Source organism: Symphalangus syndactylus, chromosome 3, assembly GCF_028878055.3.
Source record: "Symphalangus syndactylus isolate Jambi chromosome 3, NHGRI_mSymSyn1-v2.1_pri, whole genome shotgun sequence".
Taxonomy (NCBI): domain Eukaryota; kingdom Metazoa; phylum Chordata; class Mammalia; order Primates; family Hylobatidae; genus Symphalangus; species Symphalangus syndactylus.
The window spans coordinates 138049497-138077169 of NC_072425.2; the positions used below are offsets into that span (position 1 = coordinate 138049497).

Consider the following 27673-nt stretch of genomic DNA (forward strand, 5'->3'; position numbering starts at 1 on the left):
TTTCTCACTACACACACACACATGCACACATGCACACACACACAATACTGGAGTCTAGGGTATTCTGTCTTAAGGTAGTGATTTTCACACATGGTTCTATGGACTGCAAAGGCTCCTGGGAGCAACCAGAGCCTTTGGGGGTGGAATGAAAAGAGGCTGGGCAGCCAGAGCCCTGGGTCCCCAACTCCTCCTCATCCAGACCAGCTCTACTTTTATTTCTTATATATTGTACTTCCAGGTAAGATTTTATAGGGAAAAAAAATGTCTGAAAACAACAGCTCTTAGGTAGCCATTCCCAAGAGAGCTGATCTTCAGAGTCCTGTAGGGGGCTTTTAGACATTTGAATTCCCAGGTCCCATGAGCTCAGAATCTCTAGGGGAAGGGCCTGAGAATCTGTATCTTTGAAGTTCTGCAGATCCCACCAATGGTCCATAGGCTTGGGAGCCAACAAAGTGGGGCACCAGAGTGCCAGCCAGCTCCTCGGGACCCGCACAGAGGGACAGAGTACATCTCACAGGTCAAGGGGCCAACGCTGACACGTTTGTGTTGTACTCAGGAAGGAGAGGCGCGGATGGAAATGGGAGGCAGCGACAGTGGGAACACTAAGTGCACATCAGGCCGAGTACAGGACGGGAAAGAGCAGTGTGAAGATAACACCGAGCACACAGCACCCCGCCCTCCTGGGGGGAGCACACCTGGCATACAGTTTCTCTCGTCAGAGCTGGAAGGCTTTGCGTACAAGATGGGCCAGGGCTGCAAGCATCTCCCTGGTGGGCAGGGGAAGAGCAGGCATTCTGGGCATCAGAGGGGCCATTCAGAGAGATGCCAGTGGCGAGGCTGAGAGGGAAAGCAGGGAAGCGTCCCCACTTCACCCCAAGGCACAGAGCTTAGAGCAGGCCTTCTCAGCCCCATGCATGCATTACACTCACTGGGGAGCTTTAAACAAACACTGATGTCCAGGCCCCACCTGAGCCAATGAAACCAGAATCTTTGGGAGTGGAACTCAAGCAGCAGCATTCTTTTTTTGAAAGCCTCTGGGGAGGTCTGAAACACAGGGGAGAGCCTGGCTTTAGACACCATCCAGGCCAGTGGCTCTCAGCGTGGACACTGGCCCAGTGGCGTCAGCATCATCTGGGAACTTGGGAATTCTTAGGCCTCCCCCCAGACTTACTGATGCAGAAGCTTTGGGGCTGGGCCCAGCCATCTGTGTCAGCACACTGGCTTGGTGGTTCTGAGGTAGGCTAAGGCTGGAGGGCCACTGCTCGAGGCTGAGGGTCTTCAAACCGTGGTTCTAAGGGACACTAGTATCTCTCTCATCACCCTGTCACTGGCAGTGACAGAACAAGCGGCTTCCCAGGCTGTCCACCTCTTGACACTCCTAGCCTCAGGGGCTCCACTTCATCTTTTTTTTTTTTTTTTTTTTTTTTTTTGAGACAGGGTCTCACTCTGTTTGTCCAGGCTGGAGAACAGTGGTGGGATCTTGACTCACTGCAGCCTTTACCTCCCAGACTCAAGTGATTCTCCCACCTCATCCTCTTGAGTAGCTAGGATTACAGGATTACAGGCACGCAGCACCACACCTGGCTAATTTTTTTGTATTTTTTAGTAGAGACAGGTTTTCGCTGTGTTGCCCAGGCTGGTCTCGAACCCCTGGGCTCAAGCAATCTGCCCGCCTCAGCCTCCTAAAGTGCTGGGATTGCAGGCATGAGCCACCGAACCCAGCCATCCTCTATTTTGTATTTTGGAGTTCCACATCAGAATTTATTGGGGGTAAAAATGTCTCTTTGATTAAAAAAAAGTTTGAGAACTATCAACCCAGTTCAACCCACTTAATTTTTTTTTTTTTTTTTTTTGGTTGCGAAACTCCAAGTCCAGCAAAGGGAAGTGGCTTGCCCAAGGCCACAGGCCGGTCTCAGAGGTGAGACCAGCCAGGAGAGCCTGCCCGTGTCCCTTCACACCCCGCCTCCGTGGCACTAGTGTATGTTCCTTTTCTCCCACAGGTTGACGCCCTACGAGTGGTACAGCCCACACCCATGTGCCCAGGGCCGGTGCAACCTCCTGGTGAACCAGTACTCCCTGGGCAACAGCCTCTGGTTTCCGGTCGGGGGGTTCATGCAGCAGGGCTCCACCATCGCCCCTCGCGCCTTATCCACCCGCTGTGTCAGTGGCGTCTGGTAAGGCCCCAGGCAGAGGTGAACCAGGCCAAGTGGGGTGGGGACACAAAAGGGGCCCTCTGATAAGCCGGCTCTAGCTGCTAGAGCCCCAAAGCCTCTGCCTCTTACAGCAGACCCACACAGGATGCCGAGTGCTTTCTGCCAGCTCAGAAGCTTGGGGCAATGGATGGGGCCTGCTCTGTGCCATCTGGTCCCCTTCCCCTTACTCACTCTCTGGGGTCTGGATGCAGAGGGCAGCCAAGGGAGGAAGGGAGAGGAGGTGACAAAACAGCCTTGATGAATTTTAGCAAAGCAATGGTAACTTCCTGACCTGAAAATGACCTGAGGTTTGAGAAGGCACATGCAGATTTATGCAAATATAAGCCTGCTGGCAGGAAGTCCCTGCAGGAGGAAGCCAGCCTGGCTGCCACATCACACCCCCTCTACCAGCCTTCTGAGGCTTTGTGTCTCTGCCCCTGGCTCTGGGGGCTTGCTGGCCTGTTCACCTCAGCAGGTGTGGGAAAACACAAACTCTTGTTCAGAGTTGAGCAAATGATTCAACGTGTGGGAAAGCTCATTGAAAACTTGAAAGTGCTACGTAAACATATCGACTGATCATTGTTATTAGACCATTATGGGGGCAAAGGAAAAACAAAACGAAACAAATGTGTGTGTGTGTGTGTGTGTGTGTGTGTGTGTGTGTATGGCCTAGAGAGGCAAGTTTGCAGAGCACAACTTTGATCCTCTCTTAAAAATCTGCTGTGGGTTTGGCTGTCATAGCGTACAGGACTTACGACCTTGGTTCTCTCCCTTCCTTCTCAGCCTGTTTAGCCAAAGGAAAAGGAAAGGTGATGTTTCCACCCTTGAGTACTGGTGCCCAGAGTGGGTGGTCTGGACAGAATTACTGGAGGAGCCACTGGGCTGAGACAGCCACGCCTTCCTGTCTGGGGTTTCCATTTTCCCTGATAAACAACAAATGTAGCACGATTTAAACTTGGGCGAGATGCTTGCCTGTTACCAGATAGTTTAGAGAAGTCACTGAATAGATCACCATGGAGAAAGGGAGCTCAGGTCCCCAGGAAGAGGGATGGATGATCTCAGCAAGGAGAGTCACGGAAGTCCCACCCACAACATCCGGGAACCTGGGCAGAAGCCGTGGGAAAGGAGCATTTGGGGATGTCGATCTCCTTCTCCCTGGGGCTTTTCCTTCTGGAGAGTGCCTGCTCCCACAGATGGATGCAGCTAGAGCCCCACTGCCCACTTCATCCGCTTGTCAGCTCCACCCTTATCCCAGGAAATCCCTCCTCCAGGACCCAGCCGTCCTGCAGGTTGCCGTGCCCTGAGGGGAGGACTCAGTGCTGCTTTAAATGGCTGGCCCCAGGTGGCTTGGTCACTGTTCCAGAGCGTGTGTGAGAAGGGGTTCAGCGCGAATGCAAGCCGCCGTGACAGGCCTGTGCCAGCCCCGACTCCAGGTGGTCAGTGCGCTTCTCTCCCAGCACACTAACAGTTCCTAGTTCTTTAATCAGGGCCTCGGTTTGGTCCGTTCTATGGAGGAGTGGGAGGTCAGAAGATAGGGCCATCGTGGCCTGCCTCGGCCTCCTCACCCAGAACACGTGATAGAAAACACCATGTCACTGGAGAGAATGCCAGTTTGACAACTGAAAATGCCCTTTGACACAGGAGCGAGGCTCCACTGACCCCTCCAGAAGCGGGCATCCTTCCCTTTCTCAGCAGAGCCGATGGGTTTGCACTGAGCTGCTTGTGCCCTCTGACCAGTTTCCTTGTGACCAATGGCCTAAATAGCCACCTGGGGTGTAGCCAGAGTGTAGCCAACTCTGAAGTCATGTCCACACCTAGGGCTCATTAACCCCGAGCACACACCACCACAGCTAAGCAGCTGCAGAGTGCTGGCTTCCTCCTGGGGACTGCCCACCCCAGGCCTCTTTTTAGGGATGGTCATGAGAAGCACCTTCCAATAGGGCAGAAGAGCTGAGGCAGGAGCAGGGAAAGCAGACCTCAGGCATGGAGGGATACCTGCTACTTACAGGTCACAGATAGGGAAGGCAGAAGAAGGCAGCCAGGTGATTTTCATCCCATATTCAGTCTGACGGTCTCTCTATACATTTCTCTATATCTCACATCCCTCTAGTCCTTTACAGATGGCTGATCACTCATGACATATTACTTCATTTTATCTCACAACTCTCCAGCGATAGGCAGAGCAGGCATGATTATCCCCATATATTTATTAGACAAGTAAATGAGCTCAGAGAAGGCGAGTGGTTTTCCCCACGGTCTCACAGTGGAACACAGCCAGGACCAAAACCCAGTTCACTCGCTGGTGAACTGCCATGTAGACGTGCCCATCGAGTCAGAGGATGCCCCTGTTGCTTCACTCCTGGGGAGGCAGCCAGCAAGAGTTCTTGTTCACAATGGCAAAAGAAGGGGCAATGGGACCTGCTGCTCTTGAAAATCTATCCAGCAGCGGCAAGTTGCGGAGTTCTGTGTGTTAATCACTATGCATTCATCGTCAGTGTCTCTATAATGGATAAAGCCTCATGAACTCAGGCTCCACTGATTCAGAATTTGTGATTCTCCATCCCAAACTGTGCTTAGATCTATCTTTGAGCCCCTTGGGATTGGGATGTAGATCCATACTGTTGACCAGATGGGAGAAGGCTTGTTTAACCTACTAAAATGAACACATAGTTTTTAATGGACTTAGCATATCTGCTGCCTGAGCTGCTAAATTATTCTAATTTTAAATGAGTTCTGTCTACTCAGTAAAACAATCTTCTAATTTGAAATAGCATGACCATTATAAGAGTATTTTATAATTCCAGCCTTTCAGCAGTTCAAAGGTGCTTTTCACCAGGTAGTCTTTATTAAAGATTTTCTATTGTTACAATTTACAGAACTGGTTTTAAAATACAAATTTATCAGCTGGCACAGGGGCTCATGCCTATAATCCCAGTACTTTGGGAGGCTAAGGCAGGGAGACCACTTGAGCCTGGGAGCTGAGGTTGCATTGAGCCCTGATTAAGCCACTGCATTCCAGCCTGGATGACAGAGCGAGACTCTGTCTCCAAAAAAAAAAGAATTTATCGGCCAGGCGTGGTGGCTCACGCCTGTAATCCCAGCACTTTGGGAGGCCGAGGCGGGTGGATCACAAAATCAAGAGATGGAGACAATCCTGGCCAACACAGTGAAACCCCGTCTCTACTAAAAATACAAAAATTTGCTGGGAGTGGTGGCGCATGCCTATAGTTTCAGCTACTCAGGAGGCTGAGTCAGGAGAATCGCTTGAATCCAGGAGGTGGAGGTTGCAGTGAGCCGAGATCGCACCACTGCACTCTAGCCTGGCAACAGAGCGAGACTCCATCTAAAAAAAAAAAAAACAAATGTGTTACTTGGCAGGTTGCTTCACTTCTCTGAGCCTCAATTTCCTCACCTGTAAAACTGGGATAAGAATTTTGCTTCCCTGAGCTGTAGGGATTAAGTGACATAGTGGATGTAGCTCATGGTAGATGCTCAGTGCCTGGCAATGCACATTTGAAGGTTGGCTTCAGCACAAGGAGGAAAAGAAGCCATCCTGCTCTAGCTCTGAACAGAGCCCTTGTAGCTAGCACCCGCAGCTCATTCACTAGCTCATTTCTCAGTCTCCAAAACTGTCTCATGTGCATGGACTACACCTCTTTTGAATAATAACCCAATAATCATCTCCTTTAGGAAATAAGAAAAACAAATCAACTGTCTTCTTCCAGGCAGTGCTCACAAACGCGATTCATTTCTGTTGACATCATATGCCCTGCCTCCTTTCTCTTCCCCCACTAGGCTGAAAGCTCTTTCAGAATAAAGATGCCTGGTCTCTCCTATGTCACAGCAGGACTGGGGTCGGGGGCCAACACTCCAGGGGGTGCCCGGGCAATGATGACTTCCTCATCTTTTCCTACATAGGTGGGCATTCACGCTGATCATCATCTCATCCTACACGGCCAACCTGGCAGCCTTCCTGACCGTGCAGCGCATGGATGTGCCCATTGAGTCAGTGGATGACCTGGCTGACCAGACCGCCATTGAATATGGCACAATTCACGGAGGCTCCAGCATGACCTTCTTCCAAGTAAACCCCATTTGGTTGCTCACCAACATCGGGAATTGGGCAGAATAAAGTTGAGATGTTTGTCTGCTGGAGATAAAAACATCTCTCGTCATCTCATTATCTCTTTTGAACATATAGTTTGGAGCTCCACATGGGGCTTATTTATCTGCTGCTCCACAAAATAAACCTGGAATGAGGTCCCAAAAGAACTTTGCATTAATATCAGCCGGTGCCAGAGTGGTGGTACTTGAGACAATTTTAGGTCTAATGTAGTGGAACTATTTTTTAGTTGCCATAGTTTCATGTTTATATTATTGGCCATTAGAAAAAAAGTATATATATGCAGTGAATCAAACCTGTAGTTTCATTTATATTACTGCATAGAATGGGGTTAACGCGTACATTTACATTTTTAAAGTGATTTAAATCGTATAGGTAGTATTTAGACAGAGCAAGATTCACACACGAATGACTGAAGTTTGAGGAACACCAGCTTAAGACGAACTGGTTTCACTGATTCCAGACTTGATAGGTATCAGATAGGGACCCTGTTGGCTTCTTTGAGTTTCCCTTGCAAGGCTCAGGAGAAAGCCCTGCCACAGCGATGTGTTCGCTCTCAGGCAAACTGATTGATCGCCAAGCCTGACAGCCAGACCAGATGGAATAGTGGTTTTCATATGCCTTAAGCTCTCTTGGAAAGCAGGTTTCCCCTGGGGTTAAAAGGTGTCTAACCAACCTAATATCCAAGAAGTTCATTTTCGCATGAAACAAGTCCAGTGCCTTCAGCTTTCTGTTTTCCAGGCAAGTCTCAGTTCCTACTGGCACAGAGAACAGTGAAGTCATCATGCAAACACAGGGTTTGGATAGACCCCCAGAGTTCTCTGACTTGTTATTATTTGTAAAACAGCAGCCAGCATTGGATATGTGATTGATCAATTGGTTTAGGGTGGATAGAAAATAGTGAAACTGCTTCTTCAAAGGGTATCTCTGTATAGTCCTAAATGACCCTAAGTTCACTGCCCCAAATTGACGGACAATGAAGGTACCCAACCAGAATTTCAGTTCTACCGGAAATGGAGGTTGGCGGTAGAAGAGCTCTTGAGGGTAGATGAGGCAAAACCAATTACCAATGGGGAAATCAGGACCTTAGTGCCCTGTTGCTTCCTCATCTTTCTATAAAACGTATCAAAGGCACAACTCCCTCCTCTGCCATTACACAGTGACAGTGAACATCTTGTGTTGAGAGACAGAAAGGGCAAAGGTTCTTGACTGTGATCAGCGGGTGGAGAAGCAGAAGGGCCTGCATCTTAAGGTGCACTTTGAGTCCCTCTCTTTTTAAACCAATGTTTCTTTCCTCTTTTCCCAATCCTGCTTCCTTTTGTTCTTTTCCCAGAATTCCCGCTACCAGACCTACCAACGCATGTGGAATTACATGTATTCCAAGCAGCCCAGCGTGTTCGTGAAGAGCACAGAGGAGGGAATCGCCAGGGTGTTGAATTCCAACTATGCCTTCCTCCTGGAATCCACCATGAACGAGTACTATCGGCAGCGAAACTGCAACCTCACTCAGATTGGGGGCCTGCTGGACACCAAGGGCTATGGGATTGGCATGCCAGTCGGTATGCGGGAGAGGAACAGCCTCTTTGGGTAGCTTTGTCCAGACAGGGTCAGGGTAGCTCAAACCACTGAAAGCAGCATTGAATCCAGTACCCCCTGTTGCTAGAACCAGTTTAACAGTGACTTTAGGTGGGCATTCTCAAGTTTTTTTTTTTTTAAAGCAAACACACATATTTCCTTTAATCAACGACCAGTGCTCAATCCTTGATTATTAAAGAGCTAGTTGATTAGTTACTGATTGATTAATTGACTAATTTAAAGGGCTAATGCTAATTATTAAAGGGCATGTTAATGTCTTTGGTGTGTATTTAGGCCTTTTGTTCCTCTTCTTGCTTGCTTCCCCTTGGCCATTTCTCTGTTGATTGCTATCTCTACTAGCAGTGGGAAGAAGGATGAGATGGTAAAATTCAAGTCAGTTAATTTTGCTATTTGTTAGCATCACCAGTGAAAAGTTTACTTCTAAAGGAGACGGCCATGATTAGATAGAATGGCTTTCAAATTATTTGTGGATTTCACTGATCCACCTATGGTAGGTCGGTGTGGGTCATTGAGAAGGGGCAGTAACGCTCTGGTGTTCAGCCTGCTGACTGAGTGTCACCCCGTCTTGTTCTATTAATAGGAGGATAGAGATGTTTGGCTTGCAGAAAGGTATCCTAGCTGTGCTTTTTAAAAGGACATTCACACTTTGGACTTTGGGCCTTCCCCTACTAACAGAACCTCCCCAAGAAGATGAGGAGAGAACATGTATATCTGCTGTGGTGATTGTGAAGGGGATCTGAATGTTCCTCCAGCCGCTTCTGACATGCACCCTTCCCCCTCCACACACACCATAGAGAGCCGGTGCTGTTGAGGGTTGTGCTTGTATGAGGGTCTTCTTGTACAAGGCAACAGGGGAAGAAGCAGGAATCAAGGCCATCAGACTCTGGGAGAAAATTGGTATATAGTATGCTCATCTTTGTAGTTACAGTACACATCCCTGCTCTTGATCTTTACCTTAGCTCAAAACTCTGTAAATTGCAGGATTCACTCACACCTGTCGGGTGTAAAGAGCACGGGCTCGGAGTCAGGCAGACCCCGGGATGTGTTCTGGTTACTGGCTGTGGTACCTTAGATGCATTCTTTAGCCTCAGTTATCTAATTCATAAAATTAGGTTTCTAATACCTACCTTATGGGGTTGGGAGGATTAAACCTGATAATCTAGTTAGGTGCTTTACCTCAGTGTCTCACACTGAGCCTGCTTTGGGAGATATTAGTGTTCTTCTCATCTCTTCGATGGTTTCCTATGTTTTGTTTATTTATTTATTTATTTATTTATTTATTTATTTATTTATGAGATGGAGCCTCACTCTGTAGCCCAGGCTGGAGTGCAGTGGCACTGTCTAGGCTCACTGCAAACTCCACCTCCCAGTTCAAGTGATTCTCGTACCTCAGCCTCCCGAGTAGCTGGGACTACAGACGTGCACTATCACACCCAGCTAATTTTTGTATTTTTAGTAGAGATGGGGTTTCACCATGTTGGCCAGGCTGGTCTTGAACTCCTGACCTCAGGTGATCCGCCCACCTAGGCCTCCCAAAGTGCTGGGATTGCAGGCATGAGCCACTGCTATTTGACAAAGGCAAATGACTTAAATTCTGATCAGAAACAAAGAAAATGAACACAGGTAATAATATGGTTCATCCCTGAACTCTGTAAATCATGGCACTAGGAGTTCTGTGAACTGGAGGCTTCACTCTGGGTACTCATAAACCTGCACACCCTCTATATGCTGTTATATCTCATTGGTGTCCACTAATAATAGATTATGGATCCCTTTGAGAGATATACTTGCTGACATTTTGTTTCAAGATGGAGGCGTGAACTGCAAAATGAATTTAAGGCACACCTTGATGATACTCTAGCAATTTAACAAATTCGACCTAGATTTCAAATGCTTCCAAAGTTTTCATGGAACAAAACTATGGAGAGTTGGGGTAAGACAGACTGCAACTCTAGACATTTTCATCAATAACCAAGGAAAAATGGAAGGCAATGTGTTTGCTTTATGTCTGACATGACACTGTTTTCACATGTTATCTCACTTCATAGTCCCCCCTGCAAGACAGATGTGGTTATTCCCATCCTATAGAGGACAGAACTCAGATTCAGAGCAGACATATTACTTGTCCAAGGTTACAGAATAGGTAGAGAAGCTGGGTGTGAGCCTAGGATGCTTGTCTCCAGTCCAGTAATTCATTTACCAGACCATGTTGCCAATGGGTCCTATCAGCTAGAAAGGACAGGATAGGTGGGAAGGTCTACTCTGAGCTAGCCCAGCTTCCCATATGAGGCTGGAAAGAACATTACACAGTTCATTGATGAGTCAGGATTTAGGTTCAGCTGGGAGTATGCCCAGGAGATACAGGCATGTGTATCATTCTTAAGTGGAATGTAAGAGCCTAACTATGGAATAAGCAATGTGGTTGGACCCAGGAAAATTAAGAGAGACAGAACAAGGAACAAGATGGAAAATTAATCAGGTGGCTTAGGAACTAAGTAGGTAACCAAGGAGTAAGCAGAATAGGCCTTTCATGTGGCCCCTGGTGTGTTACGAGGTTGGGTTGAACATGCCTTGAAGCTGCTTGAAATGCTTTGCTGGGCTAGACAGTTCTCTCTAAACCTGGAATGTTCATTAGTCTCACCACCTAACAACATCTGTTAGACAACTCGTTCGTGTGTCCATTCAATGCAGATGTGTAATAAGTACTTACCATACTTGAAGCTCTGCTGGTGTTTGCCCATATCACTTGCACACATTCAGTGCTGCAGGCTTGCGGTTCGGGTCCAACAATGTGTAAGATGTGTAATAAGTACTTACTCTACATGAAGCTCTGCTGGTGTTTGCCCAAATCACATACACACATCCAGTGCTGCAGGCTTGGGGTTTGGGCGTCCAAGCATAGTTGTGTCTATAGTAGGGAAGGTTCTACTGTGGAGCCGTGGGCTTTCACAGTTGGAAGAGATCTGGGAGATGTTCTAGTTCCTTGCCTCTTAAAGTGTGGTCCATGGCCCAACAGTGTGGACATCACCTTGGGGCTTGTTGGAAATGCAGACTCTCAGGCCCCACCCCAGGTTTACTGAATCAGATTCTGCAGTTCAGCGAAATCCCCAGGTGATTGCAATGCACATGAAAATTTGACAAGCACTCAACTGTTTGTTCCAAGCTTCTGTCTGATCCTTCACAGTAGCCTTTCTCCTCTGGGGCATCTGTCCACATCCAGCCTTCATAGAGTTTGGGCAAGGAAACTGGGCAGTTTAGTTGTTTTCCAGCCTCTTGGCAGCTCTTTCTTAATAATCTCAGGCCTCAGCCTGTGCTGGGACATTGAGCTTAACATGGTTTCATTTAAGCCTGTTTTTGTGATTAAACCTAAATTCTAGAACCAAAGCTCCTTGACAAAATTGCATTAGAAAAATTTAAAAAGAATGGTAGTGAACAGAAAAAAGCCTTCTTTTGAGGAGGGAAGGAGGAATGGGAGAAACAGGGTGATGGACAGGCAGTGGGTTCTCATGTGCTCAGCAGGCAGCGCTGAGGGTGGGGGACACCTAGTGACCTGATTCTAACACTCTGGGGTGGCTCTTCTCTCATTGATTGGTGACTTCTCTGGATAAGCAGTTGTCAGGTGTAATGTAGTGAGAGTTACGAGTGCCTAAGAAATTAATTCATTTATTTTTGAAACGGAGTCTCACATTCTGTTGCCCAGGCTGGAGTGCAGTGGTGCAATCTTGGCTCACTGCACCTCCATCTCCCAGGTTCGAGCAATTCTTCTGTCTCAGCCTTCTGAGTAGCTGGGGCTACAGGTGTGCACCACCACACCCAGCTAATTCTTGTATTTTTAGTAGAGATGGGGTTTCACCATATTGGCCGGGCTGGTCTTGAATTTCTGGCCTCAAGTGATCCGCCCATCTCGGCCTCCCAAAGTGCTGGGATTACAGGTGTGAGCCATCGTGCCCAGCTGTGAGAAATTAATTTAAATAAAGTAGAAATTGGACACACCTGACTAAGAGGTTTGTGTCACAGAAACACAAGCTTTGGCCTCCTGGAGGTGGACGGGATGCTTTGCAGCCAGCGTCCTGTGTGTCGGTGGGCAGGTTGTTTAACTTGGATAGACCATCTTTTTAATTTAGAAAGTGGTGGTGCCCGGTTGGGGAGGTGGATGGCACAACTGCCTGGAAAACCGTTTCTTGACCCATCTTGGGGTGTTTGGCGATGGGCTGGACGTGCCAGTCAGCATGGAGAGAAGGGAAGCAGAAAAGCCTGAGAACCCTGCATGAAGCCAGAAGTCCCTGCTCTCCTGGGGGAGCCCTAATGGAGTAGACAGCAGTGGCCCATTGGGCTCGCCACACCCACTGCATCGGTCTGTCCCCTCTCGAGGTGAAAGCAGGCAGGGTGGCCAGGAGGTGTGCCGGGAAGGGGAGCAGAGTGACATCTAACAGGGCATTCACAACCTGTGTCCTGGGCTCTCCTGTGACCCCCGCAGGCTCGGTTTTTCGGGACGAGTTTGATCTGGCCATTCTCCAGCTACAGGAGAACAACCGCCTGGAGATCCTGAAGCGCAAATGGTGGGAAGGAGGGAAGTGCCCCAAGGAGGAAGATCACAGAGCTAAAGGTAAGGACGTTCAGGGCCATCCTCCTTCTGCCCTAGAGGACCAGAGTAGCTTGTTTCTCGTGTTCAAATTCCAGGTACACATAATGACTTCTAGGACCCATTGAAAACGGCCTTGGAAGGAACCTAGGTATAAACTGGGCTGGCGGGGGATCAAGTCTGTCCCAGGGTCTTGCATATCACAGGCACCCGGTGTCCACCCGGCTCCCAAGTCCTAGAGGCTCTGCCTCCGTGATGTTTCTTGAACCCAGCTGCCTCTGACCCCTAGCACCATGGCTTCTACCCTGGCCCGTCATCTCACACCTGTGCAGTCACAGTCTCCTGGTTTCAGTTTCCCATTCTTGTGTGTCTACAGTATATTCTCCGCTACTAGCCAGAGTGATCCTCTTTAAAAATGCAAACTCGGTGGCAGCATTCCCCCGCACAAACCTCCCAATGGTTTCCCATCCCACTGGGAATAAAATTCAGGGCCCTATGTGATCCGTTCCCCTTCAGCCTTCCTCTCTTCTCTGTGGTCCCCAAGCCTCCCATCTGGCTCTTCCACCCCAGGGCCTGTGCACCTGTTCCCTCCTCCTGGCCTCCCCTCGAAGAGCTCTTCACTCCCACCCTACACATTTCTCTCCATCACCTTAATCCCACCTTATTTCCCTTCTCAGACCTCATCGCTACCTGATATTATATTTCTTATGTATTTGTTTACTTTCCACTTCCTCTACTAGAATGTAAGTTTCATGAGGGCAGGGTTGGTCATCACAGGGCTGCCCAAAGAGCCGGACATGTGGATATTTTATCGAATGAATGAGCAAATGTTAAATTAGGCTGAATAGAAAGCAGTCACTTACTGAGATGTATGGCTAAGAAGTGTTGAGGGTCCCTGAGCACCCAGGATTTTCTGTAGGGGAACGCTTACCCTAGTTTGCCCAGGATGGTATAGTCTTGTTTCTATCTATTGTAGATCAGTTAATGCCTATAAATTATTTCTAGACAGCGTTCATTCTCAAAGTGGCCTGGTTTAGACAATAAATCATATGGTCACGTACCATATCTACTACTCCATCTACTGCAGCCTTGTTAAAATATGCAACAGATTTACCTGTCCACGCTCTGCCCGAGGAAGACAGCTGAGGAGTAGAATGAAGGATATCATGTGCTTGTCTTTTCTGCTCAGCATGAATGATTGTCCCTGATGAGACAGTGAATGAATAACTATGTGATTCTCAGTGTCTATATGTGGGTCTCTGTCTTGTAAGAAGAGGTCTCAAGAACATGGATATGTGGAGCAAGTATTTTTTATAATTTAAAGGAAATGCTGCCCTCAGAGGAACTGAGTGAGGCCACACACTTCTTGGCTCTTCACTCCCCAAAGGCCAGAGCTGACCATGGGGAAAGCAGTGGACATGAATGGACACAGGGCCTGGGCAGACCTCATTTCAGTCTCGTCTCTACCAATTGCAAGTCTGTGAGTTTCAGCACATTAGTTAACAGCACTGAGCCCTCATTCCTTTATCTGTTAAATGAGTTCAGTAAGTAACACACTATAGGGCTGCTGTGAAGGGAGAGTGAAAAAGCACAGAGCTTGGCTCATCCCTGGGCCCAGTGTATCATAGCTGTGACTGATGTGCACCCTAGCACCATGCTCTGCTGCTCTCAGAACTTCAGGGCAGTCTGATTCCATCAGCTGCCTGCAGAGGAGTTACTTTCAAGGGTCAGCCAGCCATTCCATCAACAGGGATATGTTGAGTGACAGTGAGGAGTCCCAGCACATCACTTCACACTCCTGGGAATAAGAAAGCTCTACAGGCCTACCAGCAAGCATCTTAAAATGACTTCTGGAAACAAAATTAACTTACTTGAAGTGGTTAGCAAACAATTCTTGACACTTGCCAAATTACAGTTAAATACTGGGGGGTGAAGTGCGGAGATTATTTCTGCTTGTTCAGAGTAAAAGAAAATGGGGGAGATGCAGAAAAAAGTGTCAAGACACTTTTGTGGATTGGATAGAATGAACTAGATTTTGAAGATGTCCAGGACCTGAATAGGTCGACACCGTGGGAGGAGGGCATTGCAGGCAGATATGCACCTTGAAGATGGATGTGGGGCAGAAGTCAGCACAGTGGGCAGGGTTGTGTGCAGGGGTGCTGGGTGGTCCATGTGGAACAGAGAAGAATTCGCATTTGGGAGTTGGGTTGTGTAATGCGTTTGTACTAGGGAAGGTGTGGGTAGCAACATGCTCCTCCACTCCCTCCCCCAAAAGAAGACACATGGATTGGAAACATGTGGCTGGACCTGGAATAGCTAAAATAAAGTTGGATGATTGTCATCATATGTTAATGTTGCTGTATGATAACAATGAGCTAAAAGATGGCAGGAAAGAGCGCCATCTCTCCTCCATCTGCAGGGAAACAGCAGTGGTATTGTGCTCTGGAGCTTTCTAAAGTGGAAATGGAGAGGTGAACCTGGGGCCTAGAGCAGAAGGACCTTCTGCTTATCAATCCTTCCTCTGATTGATAAGTGAAATACAAGTAATGTCTAGGTATCTTTCTTCCTAGAAACCCTTGATCTCCCTCTCCCCTCACCACAGTGGGTTGAGGGCCTTCTGTGACTTTGGACAGAGCACTCAATGCACTATGCTGCAATCTTGGTCTCCTCTACTCAGCTGCTGGCACCTTAGACCCAGACCCAGTCTCATTTGCTTCTGTGGTCCTAGCCTCCCCAACAGAGCCAGGCACATAGTAGTTACTCAGTGTTTGTGGGATGTGTGATGAAAACTGCTGCTAGCTGTCAGAAGCTACCAATTGTTGTGTTTTCCTGGGTCATGCTAATGTGACTCATGAGACTGTGCTTGGAGTTACTTTCCCAAATAGCCCTCGCACCAGGAGCTGTCCGCTCACACTCAGTTGTTCCTCTGAACAGCTGACAGAAGGCGTGCAATGGTGCAGAGGTGCTAGAGAAGAGGGAGGCTGGAGCCACACAGGAGTGGCCAGGGGCAGTGCAGGGACCCTCCAAAGGATCCTGTCGTTGACCCATCAGGTCCAGGCCGCAAGCTCTGGTCAGCTCCAAGTCTCTCTCCTCTCCTCCTCCTTACTAGTCTGGGATTTCCTGCTGTTCTTTCATTTTTCAACCCTATTCCATTTGATCTCTTGAGCTTTGTTTCCCCTTTAGACTCGCTACTGAGTTGATCGCATCTTTCCAGTTCCCCTTTTCCTCCCTGAACCCTAAATCCAGCCCCAGGACCTCCTGCTTTGTGTACTTAGTGGAGGAGCAGAGGGCAGCCCCATTGGCAAGCTCTGGGAAAGGGATCCAGGATCTCGGTGCCTTGCAGTCTCCACTCACAGACCTTGAGTTAGACCATCTCTCCCATTCCAGATCTCACCCAAAGTCCAAGGACCCTTTCTTTTGTTCATCCCTCCCCACCTACCTCTTAAGAATGGAGCTCATGAAATGTTTACCCTCCTGCATACGTGTTTGTTCTACTGACAGTCACTAGGGTGGTTCTCTTCCCCGAGGCAGTTTTGATAGGTTTTCAATGGACATTGGGTCAAATGGACTCCACTCCATAGATGGCCTTGTGATAGTAGACACTCTGAAACATCTTTGAGCCTCAGTTTCCTTCTCTGGAAAATAGAGGTAATAATAGCATGGCCACCTCCCAGGGCTGTTGTGAAGGTTGAATAAGATAAATCATGTTAAGCATTCAGCAAAGTGCCTGGCACAAAGTTTATGGCAATGAATTTTATTCCAAAATCTAGGCCTGAACGAGCAATTAAGGCACAATGAGAGATTTGAGTAGTGTCCCCAAGCCGCGAATGTGCCCATCCATCCATTCTCCCTAAGGCTGAAGGGCTCTTCAAAAATCAACACTTAAGACATATATTTTCTGTCTGTTGACATTATTCCCCCATAGACAATAAGCAACTCAAGGACAGGGACTGTGTCTTATTAATTTTTGTGTCCCAATGCCCAGAACATCACCTGCCATCAGTATTTGATGAAACAATGAACAACAAATGAATAGATAAATGAACAAGTGAATGAGCAAGCGTCTCGAAGTCCTCCTGACTTTGGAGGAGGAAAAGTCTGGAAAGCCTTATCTTATGATTGTTTCCTTTCAAACGGGTGCCCAGCACCCCAAGTGTTGCAATGGAAAGTATTCATGTAGTTCTTGTTGCTGCCAACAAACAGCATGGTAAACTACTGTGTAGCAGGCACTGTGCGAGGCTCTGAAACTACCAAAAGGAATACAACCTGGCCTTGCCCTTAAGAGGCTTAGAAGCTAGAGAGAGGCACAGATAGTTGCTGTAATGGTTGCAGTGTGGGAGGGTTTTAATAGCGGTATAAAGAGAATGTCTGGAAGCCCAGAAGAGGAAGTGATGAATTCTGTGGAATGGTCAGGGAAGGTTTTAAGGGCACATGGCCTGGACTTGGAAGCATCCCTTAGGAATCGCTGCTTTAGGACTGTTGTGAGGCACAGGTGTTACACTGAGAACTCGGTTTGAATAGGTACGATGAGGTTGGTCTTAAGAGATTGTTGAAAACCGGGTAAAAGTACTTGGACTGCAACCAATCTGTCTCACGCTTTTTCACAGGAGGAACCAAAAGCAGAGGAGACTAAATGGGAGCTGTTGGGGATCTAGGACATTGTCTAAAGCAGCCCACTTGTTCGGAATTTCCTGGAAGTCTTCTGTTCTGTCCTAAAAATACATGTGAATTTTGCATCTTACTCTGTAATACAGGCATATTTATTTAATGTAAGAATGTGTTTTCCCACCCAAACCCTAAGTAAAATCAGTGTCCCAGGAAGATGCCACATCATCATGCCACAGCTTTGCCAGACTCCTTGGCACACCAACAGTGCCCTGGACTGGGTTTGGGAGAATTGACAGTAGCCTTCAAAGGTTCTGGGGTGAGATGTGGCACAAGGAAAGCTGGTGGGGTGGGACGGAATTCTGAGCTCTTAGCGGCATTCATGGTCCCAGGGGATTGTTATTGCCTCGGGAGAAATCAAGTCAAATTATTGGCTTTAAGTTCCAAAATAAGTTCTTAAAGCTCACAGCAGAGATAATGTCCTTGGAGAACAAGGTTTTTGATTTGCTAGAGAAGTATTTTGGAATATAGAAGGTCAATTCCTAATAGGATCTGGGCAAAAAGTTAATGCTAGAAGTTAGAGTGAAAAAAAAGAGAAAGAAATAGAAGAACCAGGCCAACCAGGCCACCAAGTCTACAAATCAGATAAAAGGATGCCCTGGCCAGGACAGGAGCTTCTGAGCAGAAAAGGACATGTTACAATGGGGTTGGTCCCTGCCCTCCTGGGAGCTGGAGAGTGGCAGATATCACTCCCAGAATTAGCTGGATATTCCAAGAGTTCTAAAGAGATTTTTACTTCTGCAGGGGCTGTGGGTGGTACATGTGGAGCAGAGAAGAATTCGCATCTGGAGAGTTTGGCTGTGTAATGGGTTTATACCGTGGCATGACGCATATTTCTGGAGTTTGGCAAACCCCAGAAATATGTGCCATGCCTTAGTGAAGTGGGGGACATAAGAGGCGGCGCATAGGGACCCAAGGCAGAGGGCCCAGTGAAAGGCCTGAGTTTTCTTTAACTCCAGACAAAGATATTGGAAATCTAAGTGGACTACGGCATAAGACAAGACACCTATCCCCACCCCAATAGAATGACACAACCGCAAACCTGAAATACATCCCAGGAAGAAGAGGGAATGGAGAAGACACTGGATTTAAGTGAATTTAAACATGAAATGACTGAAAATTCTCTATGTTTTTGGCCATGTGGTGGAAATGGAAGTTGGAGGTGGAATAGAAATATAAAGTTATAATTGTTGCAGTTGTTGGCCTTGGAAGCAGTTCTGCATCCACAGAGGTTTAGATGGTTCCACAGTTTTTGGAAGGCTGTGCTGACAATAGAGTTCAGGATGGAGGGACAGGGGAGCAGAAAGGGAGATCAGGCTTCCAGGAAAGATGGAAAGAAGTGAACAGGAGGCCTCTCTCCACCGCACTTTGGGACCAAATGTTCCCTGGCATGAAGAAGAGAACTGAGCAGATGAAAGGGAAAATAAACAGTGGAAGTCATCCTGTCCAGGTCCCAAATGCATCCGAAGATTTCTGGGTGCTATCAGCCAGCCAGTGTTAACTTGTCTCTCTACGGTTATCCTTTGGAACAAGAGGTTGAGCTATATTAATAAGAGGCAATGTTTCAGAGTGGGGCTGTCTGGGAGATGCTATGCAAATCACTCTGAAAGCCAGGACTTTAGCTACTGTCCCAGCCATAGCTGCTAGTGCCAGTTTAATGTGGCGGCCCCATTTGTGCCATGGCTGGAGCCCAAGCAAACATTACTCAGAGAGGCTAAGAGGCTTCTTGGCCAAGCGAAACTGCACGTGACCTCTTCCAAGCCAAGTAAGAAGCACTAGCCTGAAACGGGAGGTGCCGTTGCTTGGTCTCTCTGGTAAATTAGCTGTCAAACTTACTGTGGTATATAATTCATTGTTCAAGGGATTTGGAAAAACACGACCGACGTGACCCAAAGATCTCTTCCCTTAAATCGTTTTTTGTTTTTTTTTTTGAGACAGATTCTCATCCTGTCGCCCAGGCTGGAGTGCAATGGCACGATCTTGACTCACTGCAACCTCCACCTCCTGGGTTCAAGCGATTCTCCTGCCTCAGCCTCCTGAGTAGCTGGGATTACAGGCGCATGCCAGCACGCCCAGCTAATTTTTGTATTTTTAGTAGAGATGGGAATATCACCATGTTGGCCAGGCTGGTCTCGAACTCCTGACCTCAAGTGGTCTGCCCCTCTCGGCCTCCCAAAGTGCCGGGATCACAGGCATGAGCCACCACACCCGGGCTTTAAGTCTTTAAGTGTTCACCAAGAATCAGGACCTAGGAATATTTTTTTCCTGTGTCTCAGACTGAACAGAGGGCAGTAGTTTTCACCTGCTTTCCCAAGCAGCTCTAAATTTCTTTTTTAGAATTTGAATCCGTTGGCTTTCACGTGTGCCTAAAGGAAGGAGAGAAATATGGAACGGGCAGAGAGGGATAGAGGTGAAAGGAACTATGAGTGGGTCTGTTTTTCGGAGACCTCTGAAACTGAGAGTGGCTGCAGTTTTAATTAGAATGTACCAGACGACGCGCCAGTGCCTGACATAATCCTTTTCTACTTTGTTATCCTATTAAAATGCGAGAAATTTCAAAGAAAAGGAACTGGTGCTTACCCCACTTCTAATCTAATATTACAGCTCAAACATTACTGCCAAATTCCAGAGAAGAATCCTAACGTTGTGGTGATGCCCCCGGTCCCGAGTCTTTCGCCAGGTTTTGCTTGCCTCTGGTAAGAGCCACAACGTTACCCCTTCGCTTCCTCGCCCCTCTGACTCTCCCTGCCCGTAGCTGGATGGCTGTCCACCTCCCTACCTCGCTAAAAAACCGAAAAGGCAGATCCTGTGGAAAACTGGAGATTACAAAAAGGAACAGGCTCCATTCCAAGCTGTTTCATTTTCTTCTGCCTTTTCTTTTTCAAAAAACACTTATTTATTTATTTTCTCACTTAGCTGCTATAAAAAGAAAATATCGCTAGCCACTCACAGATGCCGGCATCCCAGTTCAAGGAGATTGGATTACTGAAGTCTTTGCAGAACAATTGCTAGACAAAAAGGTGGTCGGTGAACTCCAAGGAAATTAAATACCTTTATCTTGAAAAACACGAGCTCACAATGGGGCTTCAAAGGAACATAAATACACCACCAGGCTGTGAAAATCAGGGTTCCCTTTCAAGAATGGAAAAGAGGCCAGTGGCATTGACTCACAGAATCCTTGGAAAACAGGAAGTTTGCTGTCTGGCACGGTGGGAATGGAAGTGTGAGACATCTTAGTAAGAGTGGGGGTGAGTGATGGGAGTGGAGGGGGCCCCGGGGATGCTTCCCTCTCTCTTCTCATGGGATCCAGCATGGTTATCCTGGTTCTCTGGTTTCTCTGGAAAGAGCCAAGGCTGGAAACCTGAATGTGGGAATTTAGATAGTGTTTCAGAGAGATGCTGTGGAGGAAGCCTCTCTCTGATCAAATTAGATCTATTTTTGAGAGAGAGAAACTCCAGAGGGATTTCCAGAAACTGTGATCAGAACAGAGGCAAATGGTGGCCCCATGAGTCTGCAACAAAGCAGGTCAGAATTGTTAAGACTTCAGCTCACTGTTGTCTGGAAACTGGGCCAAGATTAAGCCAACAAATCATCGATTCAAACATGCGATGTCATGTTCTGAAGGACAGAAGGGGATTTTATAAGCTGAGCTGTAGCTCACATGTAGAGCCCCTCACCTCTGCCCTGTGTCCCTCTAGAGGTTCCCAGGAATGTGTTCAGTCATTAGGATGCCAGGTTGAGGTCTGTAATCACCCCCCTGCAGCATGAGTGGATGCCGAGTGACTAGGAGAGGTGGTGTGGAGTAGACGGGAGGGGCCTGGCATCAGTTTAGATCTGGGCACTTCCACTTGTCAGCCATGGAACCTTGGGCAAGTTACCTAACTCCTCTGCACCTTGGTTTCCGTGTCAGAAAAATGGAGGTAAGAGTAGTGCCCATTTCACAGAGTAACTGTAAGGATTGAGTTAAAACATTTAGCAGCTAACTTTGCTCATAGTAAACACTCATAAAGGTCAGCTTTATATTTATACAGAGCATTAGCTTTGGAATCAAATTGATCTAGAATTCATGTTAGTTATGAAAACATGAACAACTTAAGTTCTCTGAATTTCTGTTTCTTTAACTGTAAAGTGGGGACAATGGGCCTTCTCTGTGGTGTTTTTAATGATAATTGAATGAGATAGCAAATGAAAAATGAGGCACTTGAGCTCATATTTTGATGGATTATAAGCAACCTCCCATAGCTCATGTTTGGATAAATTGCAAAATTTATCAAATACCTCTCCCATCCCTCTTCTAGTTTGAGTCCCTTTTGCCTACTTTCCTCCCATTATTCTCTCCAGAATCTGCTAGGTCTAGTCACCAGATGCCTTGGTGAATGCAAGAAGAAATGGCAAACTTGCCATTTCAACATGATGAATCACTTTGAATTTTCTGGGAAGATCATGTAGGTCAGTTTATATCTGGGCACATAAAGTTGCTATTTACAATAATAAGTCCCTGGAGATCAGACTGTTTGATACACTTGCATGGCTATAGGTGAATATAGTTCTGAAATAGAAAGTGCTTGAAAGCCATATGGTTCCAAGAATCCATGTTCTTGTCCAATGCTCTTGATGAGCCAGTGTGGCACAGAGCTTCAGCACCTAGCATAGTGCCCAGCTCATGGAAGCTCCTCAGTCAAGATCTGTTGACCAATGTCAAAGAGCAAATACATTGTCTCTTGCTGGGATCTCGTGGCACTAGTCAGTCCCCTCTCTGTGCAAGTGGATTCTCTGCACCTGCCTCCATGGCTTTTGTGGCCTCTGCCTTTTTTCCCAGCCTTCCTTCACTTTTTGTTCAAAAGGGGCTTTCCCTCTGTATTTTAGTCGCAGATTTCCACAGTGGTTCGTGGAGATATGTGAGTGTTTTAAGGGCTAGGACACGAGTGGACCTGAATCCAAGAAGTGGTTATTAGCCAGACGGAACCAAAGGAAGAGCAGGTGGGTGGGTGGAAATTCACATCTCTTCACAGGTGCTCTCTTGTAGGGTGCCATTCCCCTTTGTAGTTCAAGAGACAAAGAACATTATTCATTTGTATTTGTGAACTATCATTTTGTGGGCAAAATATTTGTGGGCAATCTGCGGGTGACACCAAAGTTAGTATTTAGCCAACCAGGAGTTTGTGGGGAGAGCGTGATTCTATTTCAGTGAATGCAACTGATTGCTGAGGCATAGCTGAGCCTCAGAGACTCAAGTGTCAGGAGAAAGTCCCGGTTTGTAAAGCCATCTGCCTGCATGGCTTATGTGTGGTCCCATCTGAAGAAGGGAAGGAAAGAGATGACTAGATGTCTTCCCAGTCCCCCTTGCCGGTACTGAGGCATCTGTGAGTGCCGCATGGGCCTTGTAGGCTGGAGGGAGTTCACATCAAGGGCCCCTTCTGATGAATGTCGATGTGCTGTGGAAGGCATTTGACTTCTAGAGAATGACTGATGACAGTGTTAAATGGAACTGCTGCGCTCACCGAACTCTCCCTTCCCACTCCCCGCTCCATCTGTTTTTCAACTCTGACTCTGCCAGCATCTATTCTTGCTTCCTCTTTCCAATAACTTCCTCAAGGCACGAATGGTATATAAGCCTTGCTTCTATGAGGAGGAGGCCACTCAGCCAGGAATCAGGATGCTGGAGCCAACACCCATGATTAACATGCTGGCCATGAAATGCGAGAAGCTGGGAAAGAAAGACTATGGGGTGTTTCAGTGACTCATGGTTTCTACCAGCCTCCTGTTAAACCTCAACTCCCCTCAAAGCTTTCCGTGATCTAATAAAAATTATTCCAGTGCAGACCACGTGCCTGTTAATAACTCTCCCAATACCCCCACCCAATACAGGCGGTCCATGTTGTGAATTGCTCATGTCAATATTCAGTCCCCTTTAGCCATCACTCAGTACAGTCTGGGCCATCTTCCTCTGTGACCAGGCTGGAGCACTCAACCAGGGCGGAGCACTCAACTAGGGCTGTCATGTTTTACCATTATTTCAAACCAAATTTAATTAAAAAGGAATACATATGAGTCCAGAGCTTTTGGTAATGCAGCCCTCTACATCTGGAATGTCTTTATCCTCTTTCTTTCTGCTCATTCTTTCCACAAACATTTACTGAGCTCCTATAATGGGCCAGGTACCATGACTGTGAGGTTATAGAGTTGAACAAGGCATGGTTCTTCCCCTCAAAAAAAACTCACAGTGTAGTGGGAAATCCAGATATATAAACTAGTGTATTATTTTATGCATAATAGTGATAAACAAGGTGTTATTAGTAAAACACAAAAGTAGTATACCTAAAAGTCAGGTAAAAGTAGAGAAGACAGCCTGGAGGAGGTGACCTCTGAGCTAAGTCTTAAAGCGAAGGTTGAGGTTAGCCAGATGTGTGTCTGGGGAATAGGGGTAGGTTCCAGGCAGAGGAATTAACAGGAGCAAAGGTATGGAAGGTAGGACCAACGATGCTGTGTGCTGGGAACTATAAACAATTCTGTGTTACTTGAGAATGTGTCACAGTTAGATTTTGTACTTCAGAAAGATCAGTGAGGCAACTGTGTGGCGTGCGGAGTTGGGGAGGAAACAGCTACAGGCAGGGAAATAATTTTAAAGGCTACTGCAATAGTCCAAGCAAGACATGGTGGGTGCCTGAACTAGGGAAGTGGCAGGAGGAATAGAGAGAAGGGTAAGAAATTGAAAAATATTTAGGAGGCAAAATCAGCAGGACTTGGTAATAGCCAAGACACAGAGGAGAGGCAAGAGACCAACGGTAGGAAAATGAGAAGAAAATGTGCCCCGGGCCAATCAAAAGAGATTGAGGAGATTGGAAGAGAGCGATGAGAAATGGCTTTATAAAAAGCCAAGATGGGGGTGTGACTGACAATGTCAAGTGCTAACAAAGGTCATGCAAGATCAGGTCTAGAAAATTTCCATTAGGCTAGAAACAAAATGTTCATTGGTGACCATAGCAAGGGTGGTTTTAGTGGTGCAAGACAAAATTGCATGGGGTGAAGATTGAATAACAAGAACAAAAGTGTATTCAAAACAGAATCATTTTCTCCTTTAGATCTCATAGACAGAGTTACTTGGAGCTTAAAAGCTTTTTGAGTGTCCAAATTATGTTTGAAGTCTGAATAAAAAGTACAGGCTTCAGAATGCAAAAAGGAAACTGCAAAATTAAATTGACATGTTTAATTAAATATCTCCAAAATGTAACGTTGTTTCAACTTCATTAATCTTTAAATTTAATATTTGTAAAAACTTCATTACATGTAGAAATAATTTTTTGGTTAGATTTTTAACTTTGCAACATTCTTTTGTATGTATGTGCAATGATTGTTGAGAAATCACAGCCAATTGTAAGTTAACTGTTTCTTGCCACTCAGTAATATCAGAAGCAAAGATTTTTAAATGCATTTAACATAAGATGTGGGTGCATTTTGTTCTACTTTTATGTGAGATGGGTCCTCCAAATGTAAGTGTTTTTAAGGGCTTTTAGAAGGTCTTAAAATAGTTCTGATGTAGACAACTCTCAAAAAGCTTGGCCATGGAAGGAAAGAGAAGTGTTGGATTAGACAGAGTTGGAGAGAGTAAGGAGGATTTCTTTGTCTTTAAGGAGGGAGAGACATGAGTATGTGGATGTACTGAGGGAGACAGCCAGTGGAGAGAAGATTGGAGGAGGACCAGGGAGGTGACTGATAGGGAGGCAGGGGGCACAGCTGGAACACAGGTAGCAGAAGAAGACCTAAAGGGGAAAGAAAACCCTCTCTACAGAAACAAGAGGAATGTGAGACCCTCTGCAAGGGGGCCTTTGTCCTGTTTTCTTTTGTTTTTTGCTTTTGTTTTTGAGATGGAGTCTCACTCTGTTGCCCAGGCTGGAGTCCGGGCACGATCTTGGATCAAGTGGCAGCCTCCGCCTCTTGGGTTCAAGTGATTCTCCCGTCTCAGCCTTCCGAGTAGCTAGGATTACAGGTGTGAGCCACCATGCCTGGCTAATTTTTGCTTTTTAGTGGAGACAGGGTTTCACCACGTTGGCCAGGCTGGTCTCAAACTCCTGACGTCAAGTGATCTGCCTGCCTTGGCCTCCCAAAGTGCTAGGATTACAGGCGTGCACCACTGCATCCAGCCCCTTGTCCTGTTTTCTATCTCAAGCACAACGATTGCCAAGTGATGGGGGCATCCTGTAGAATCTCAGCAGTCACTTGGAGACTCCAGTTACCTGAGCAGGTAGCCATTCTTCATGTCACCATTGTCATTTCCCCATTCACGGGGGATGTCCACCCAGCCTCCCTCCACAGGGGCTGGCCAGAGAAGGTAACTCATCTGTGTCACACAGATACACATCCTAATACTCCAGTTCTCACCATCCCTAAATCTGTGGGCTGAAGTATCTGCCTACAAACCCCAGCCAGCTCCTTGGTACATTCCCTCTTAAGTGTCCCTTTTTCATCCCCTCCTTCTTGTGGCTCTTGATGCTCCCAGAGTGGCTCTAACCCAAATGGCCCAGGTTAGAGGGACAGATGTTAACATAAGATGTGGGTACACTTTCTTCTACTTGCTTTTATGTGAGATTGGGCCTCCAAATATAGGTGTTTTAAGGTCTTTTTGTCCATTTAAGTACCTTCCTCCTGGAAGGTAGAATTGAGTTTTTAAATGAGCCCCTATTTTTGATTGTTCAAAATACAGGATTCCCACATTCACACAGGTACTCAAGAGTTGACTGTGGTCCTGCAGATCAGAGTGTATAGTTCATTTGGTGTGTTCATCATGTGAGTCCTCAGAGTCATTCCAAGCAGATTTTCAGTTGTAGGCAGAGACGGCTACTGCACTGTGTTATTTTAAAAACAAAAATCAGACATCCACTTAGGGCTTTGGGAAAGGAAACCCTGGGCATCCTGAAATGGCCAGACAGAGCTATTTTTCCAGCTTACCAAAGTGCAGAAGGTAGCGCTGATTTCTGATTTGGCCCTGTGACTCATCTCATAGTGCCGTGCGAAGCTGACTGCCCCTGACACTGATGAGGCTCCATGTTCTGTGAGGACACTACTGACTGAACATTCAGATGTGCAAGCATTCCTGAAAAACACGGGACACAAGAGACCCTCCTGGATGAAAGATGCCTTTTGATTTCTGATTGTGGCCCCAGTTGAATCAGGGTGTTTTGTGTTTGGGTTTCTCTGATGCCAAAAAGAAGCATTTAATTACATAGCTGAACTCAATGTTTGACACTGTGGAAATGAAACAGCCATATCATATCCTATAAGTATTTATTGACTATATACTGTGTGGCAGGTATCATGCTTTGCAATGAGGACATGACCAGAAACGATGTCTGACTCCCAGGAACTTACATAATTGCATAATGCTTCAAAAATTACCAATTTGTAAACTAATTTTAGGAATGACTAGAAAAGAATCACCTGTGAAACTTCTATAAAAATACAAATTCCTGGGCCCCATGTCCAGAGATACTGATTGAGTAGGTCTGGGGTAAGGACTAGGAATCAATATTTTTAGCAAGCTTTCTAGGCAGTTCTGATGGCAGCTGGTTGTGAACCACTCATTTGGTGGGATAAAAAGTTTTACTTTCCAAATAAGTATTTTAGTAACATGCTGACAAAGATAGGTAAATATAATTTTTTCTATCCATGGTTTGGTCAAAACAGTTGCTTTATATCACATAAATACAATGTTAGGAAGGTTGAGTAAAACTTTTATGAAACTATTAGAACTGGCAGGTATTTTGGTGTCATGTCTCTCTCTGTAAGCTGTCAGAGTTTGCCTGAGCCCTTTTCTTAAATGCTCCTCACCTCCCAGCCCGAGACACCCTTTGGTAGGCTTCTTGCCAGTGTCCTTGATTGATGGCAAGTTCTCTCTCTTCCATTTTATTTCAACTATGCTGCATTTTTTCCAGATAAATAATTAAATATCTTCAAGGACTGGGTGTCTACATGTCAAGTAGATGCATGGGTGTCTACTTGAGCATCTACAATACTCAAGTTCTTGTTTAAATGATTTTAGCATTTTTGATAAAATGATTGTGTCTTCCTGATCTTTTACAATATTTTTCATTTGTTATCACTTTCTTACAGGCCTGGGAATGGAGAATATTGGTGGAATCTTTGTGGTTCTTATTTGTGGCTTAATCGTGGCCATTTTTATGGCTATGTTGGAGTTTTTATGGACTCTCAGACACTCAGAAGCAACTGAGGTAAACTTTCAAAGGGGTATGATCGATAGTGTTGGCAGATGGGGTGAAGTTCACAGGCTCATGCACATATAAGGTTATTTCAGACGCTTACCACAGGAAGTGCAGCGAAGAGAATCCCAGTGCCCAGCAGAGGGGATTTGGATCAATGCTTCATTACTTAGTAATTATTATGAACAACAAAGCCTTCTAGAACTATCATTTAAGATACAGTTGAGAAAAATAGGTGAAAGTACCAGGTTACTATGGAAAAGACAACCTCAGTCCTTTCATTCTGAGTATGTTTTTGCCT

At 46.4% G+C, this 27673-nt stretch overlaps 1 protein-coding gene across 1 annotated transcript in view; it reads left to right on the forward strand.

Moving 5' to 3' along the window:
- GRIK4 (glutamate ionotropic receptor kainate type subunit 4) overlaps positions 1 to 27673 on the forward strand; it is a 342581-nt gene that overhangs the window by 308617 nt on the left and 6291 nt on the right. The window contains 5 exon segments of the mRNA XM_063636591.1: positions 2001 to 2174; positions 6111 to 6276; positions 7649 to 7874; positions 12389 to 12517; positions 27266 to 27384. Coding sequence (XP_063492661.1) covers positions 2001 to 2174; positions 6111 to 6276; positions 7649 to 7874; positions 12389 to 12517; positions 27266 to 27384 — 814 coding nt within the window.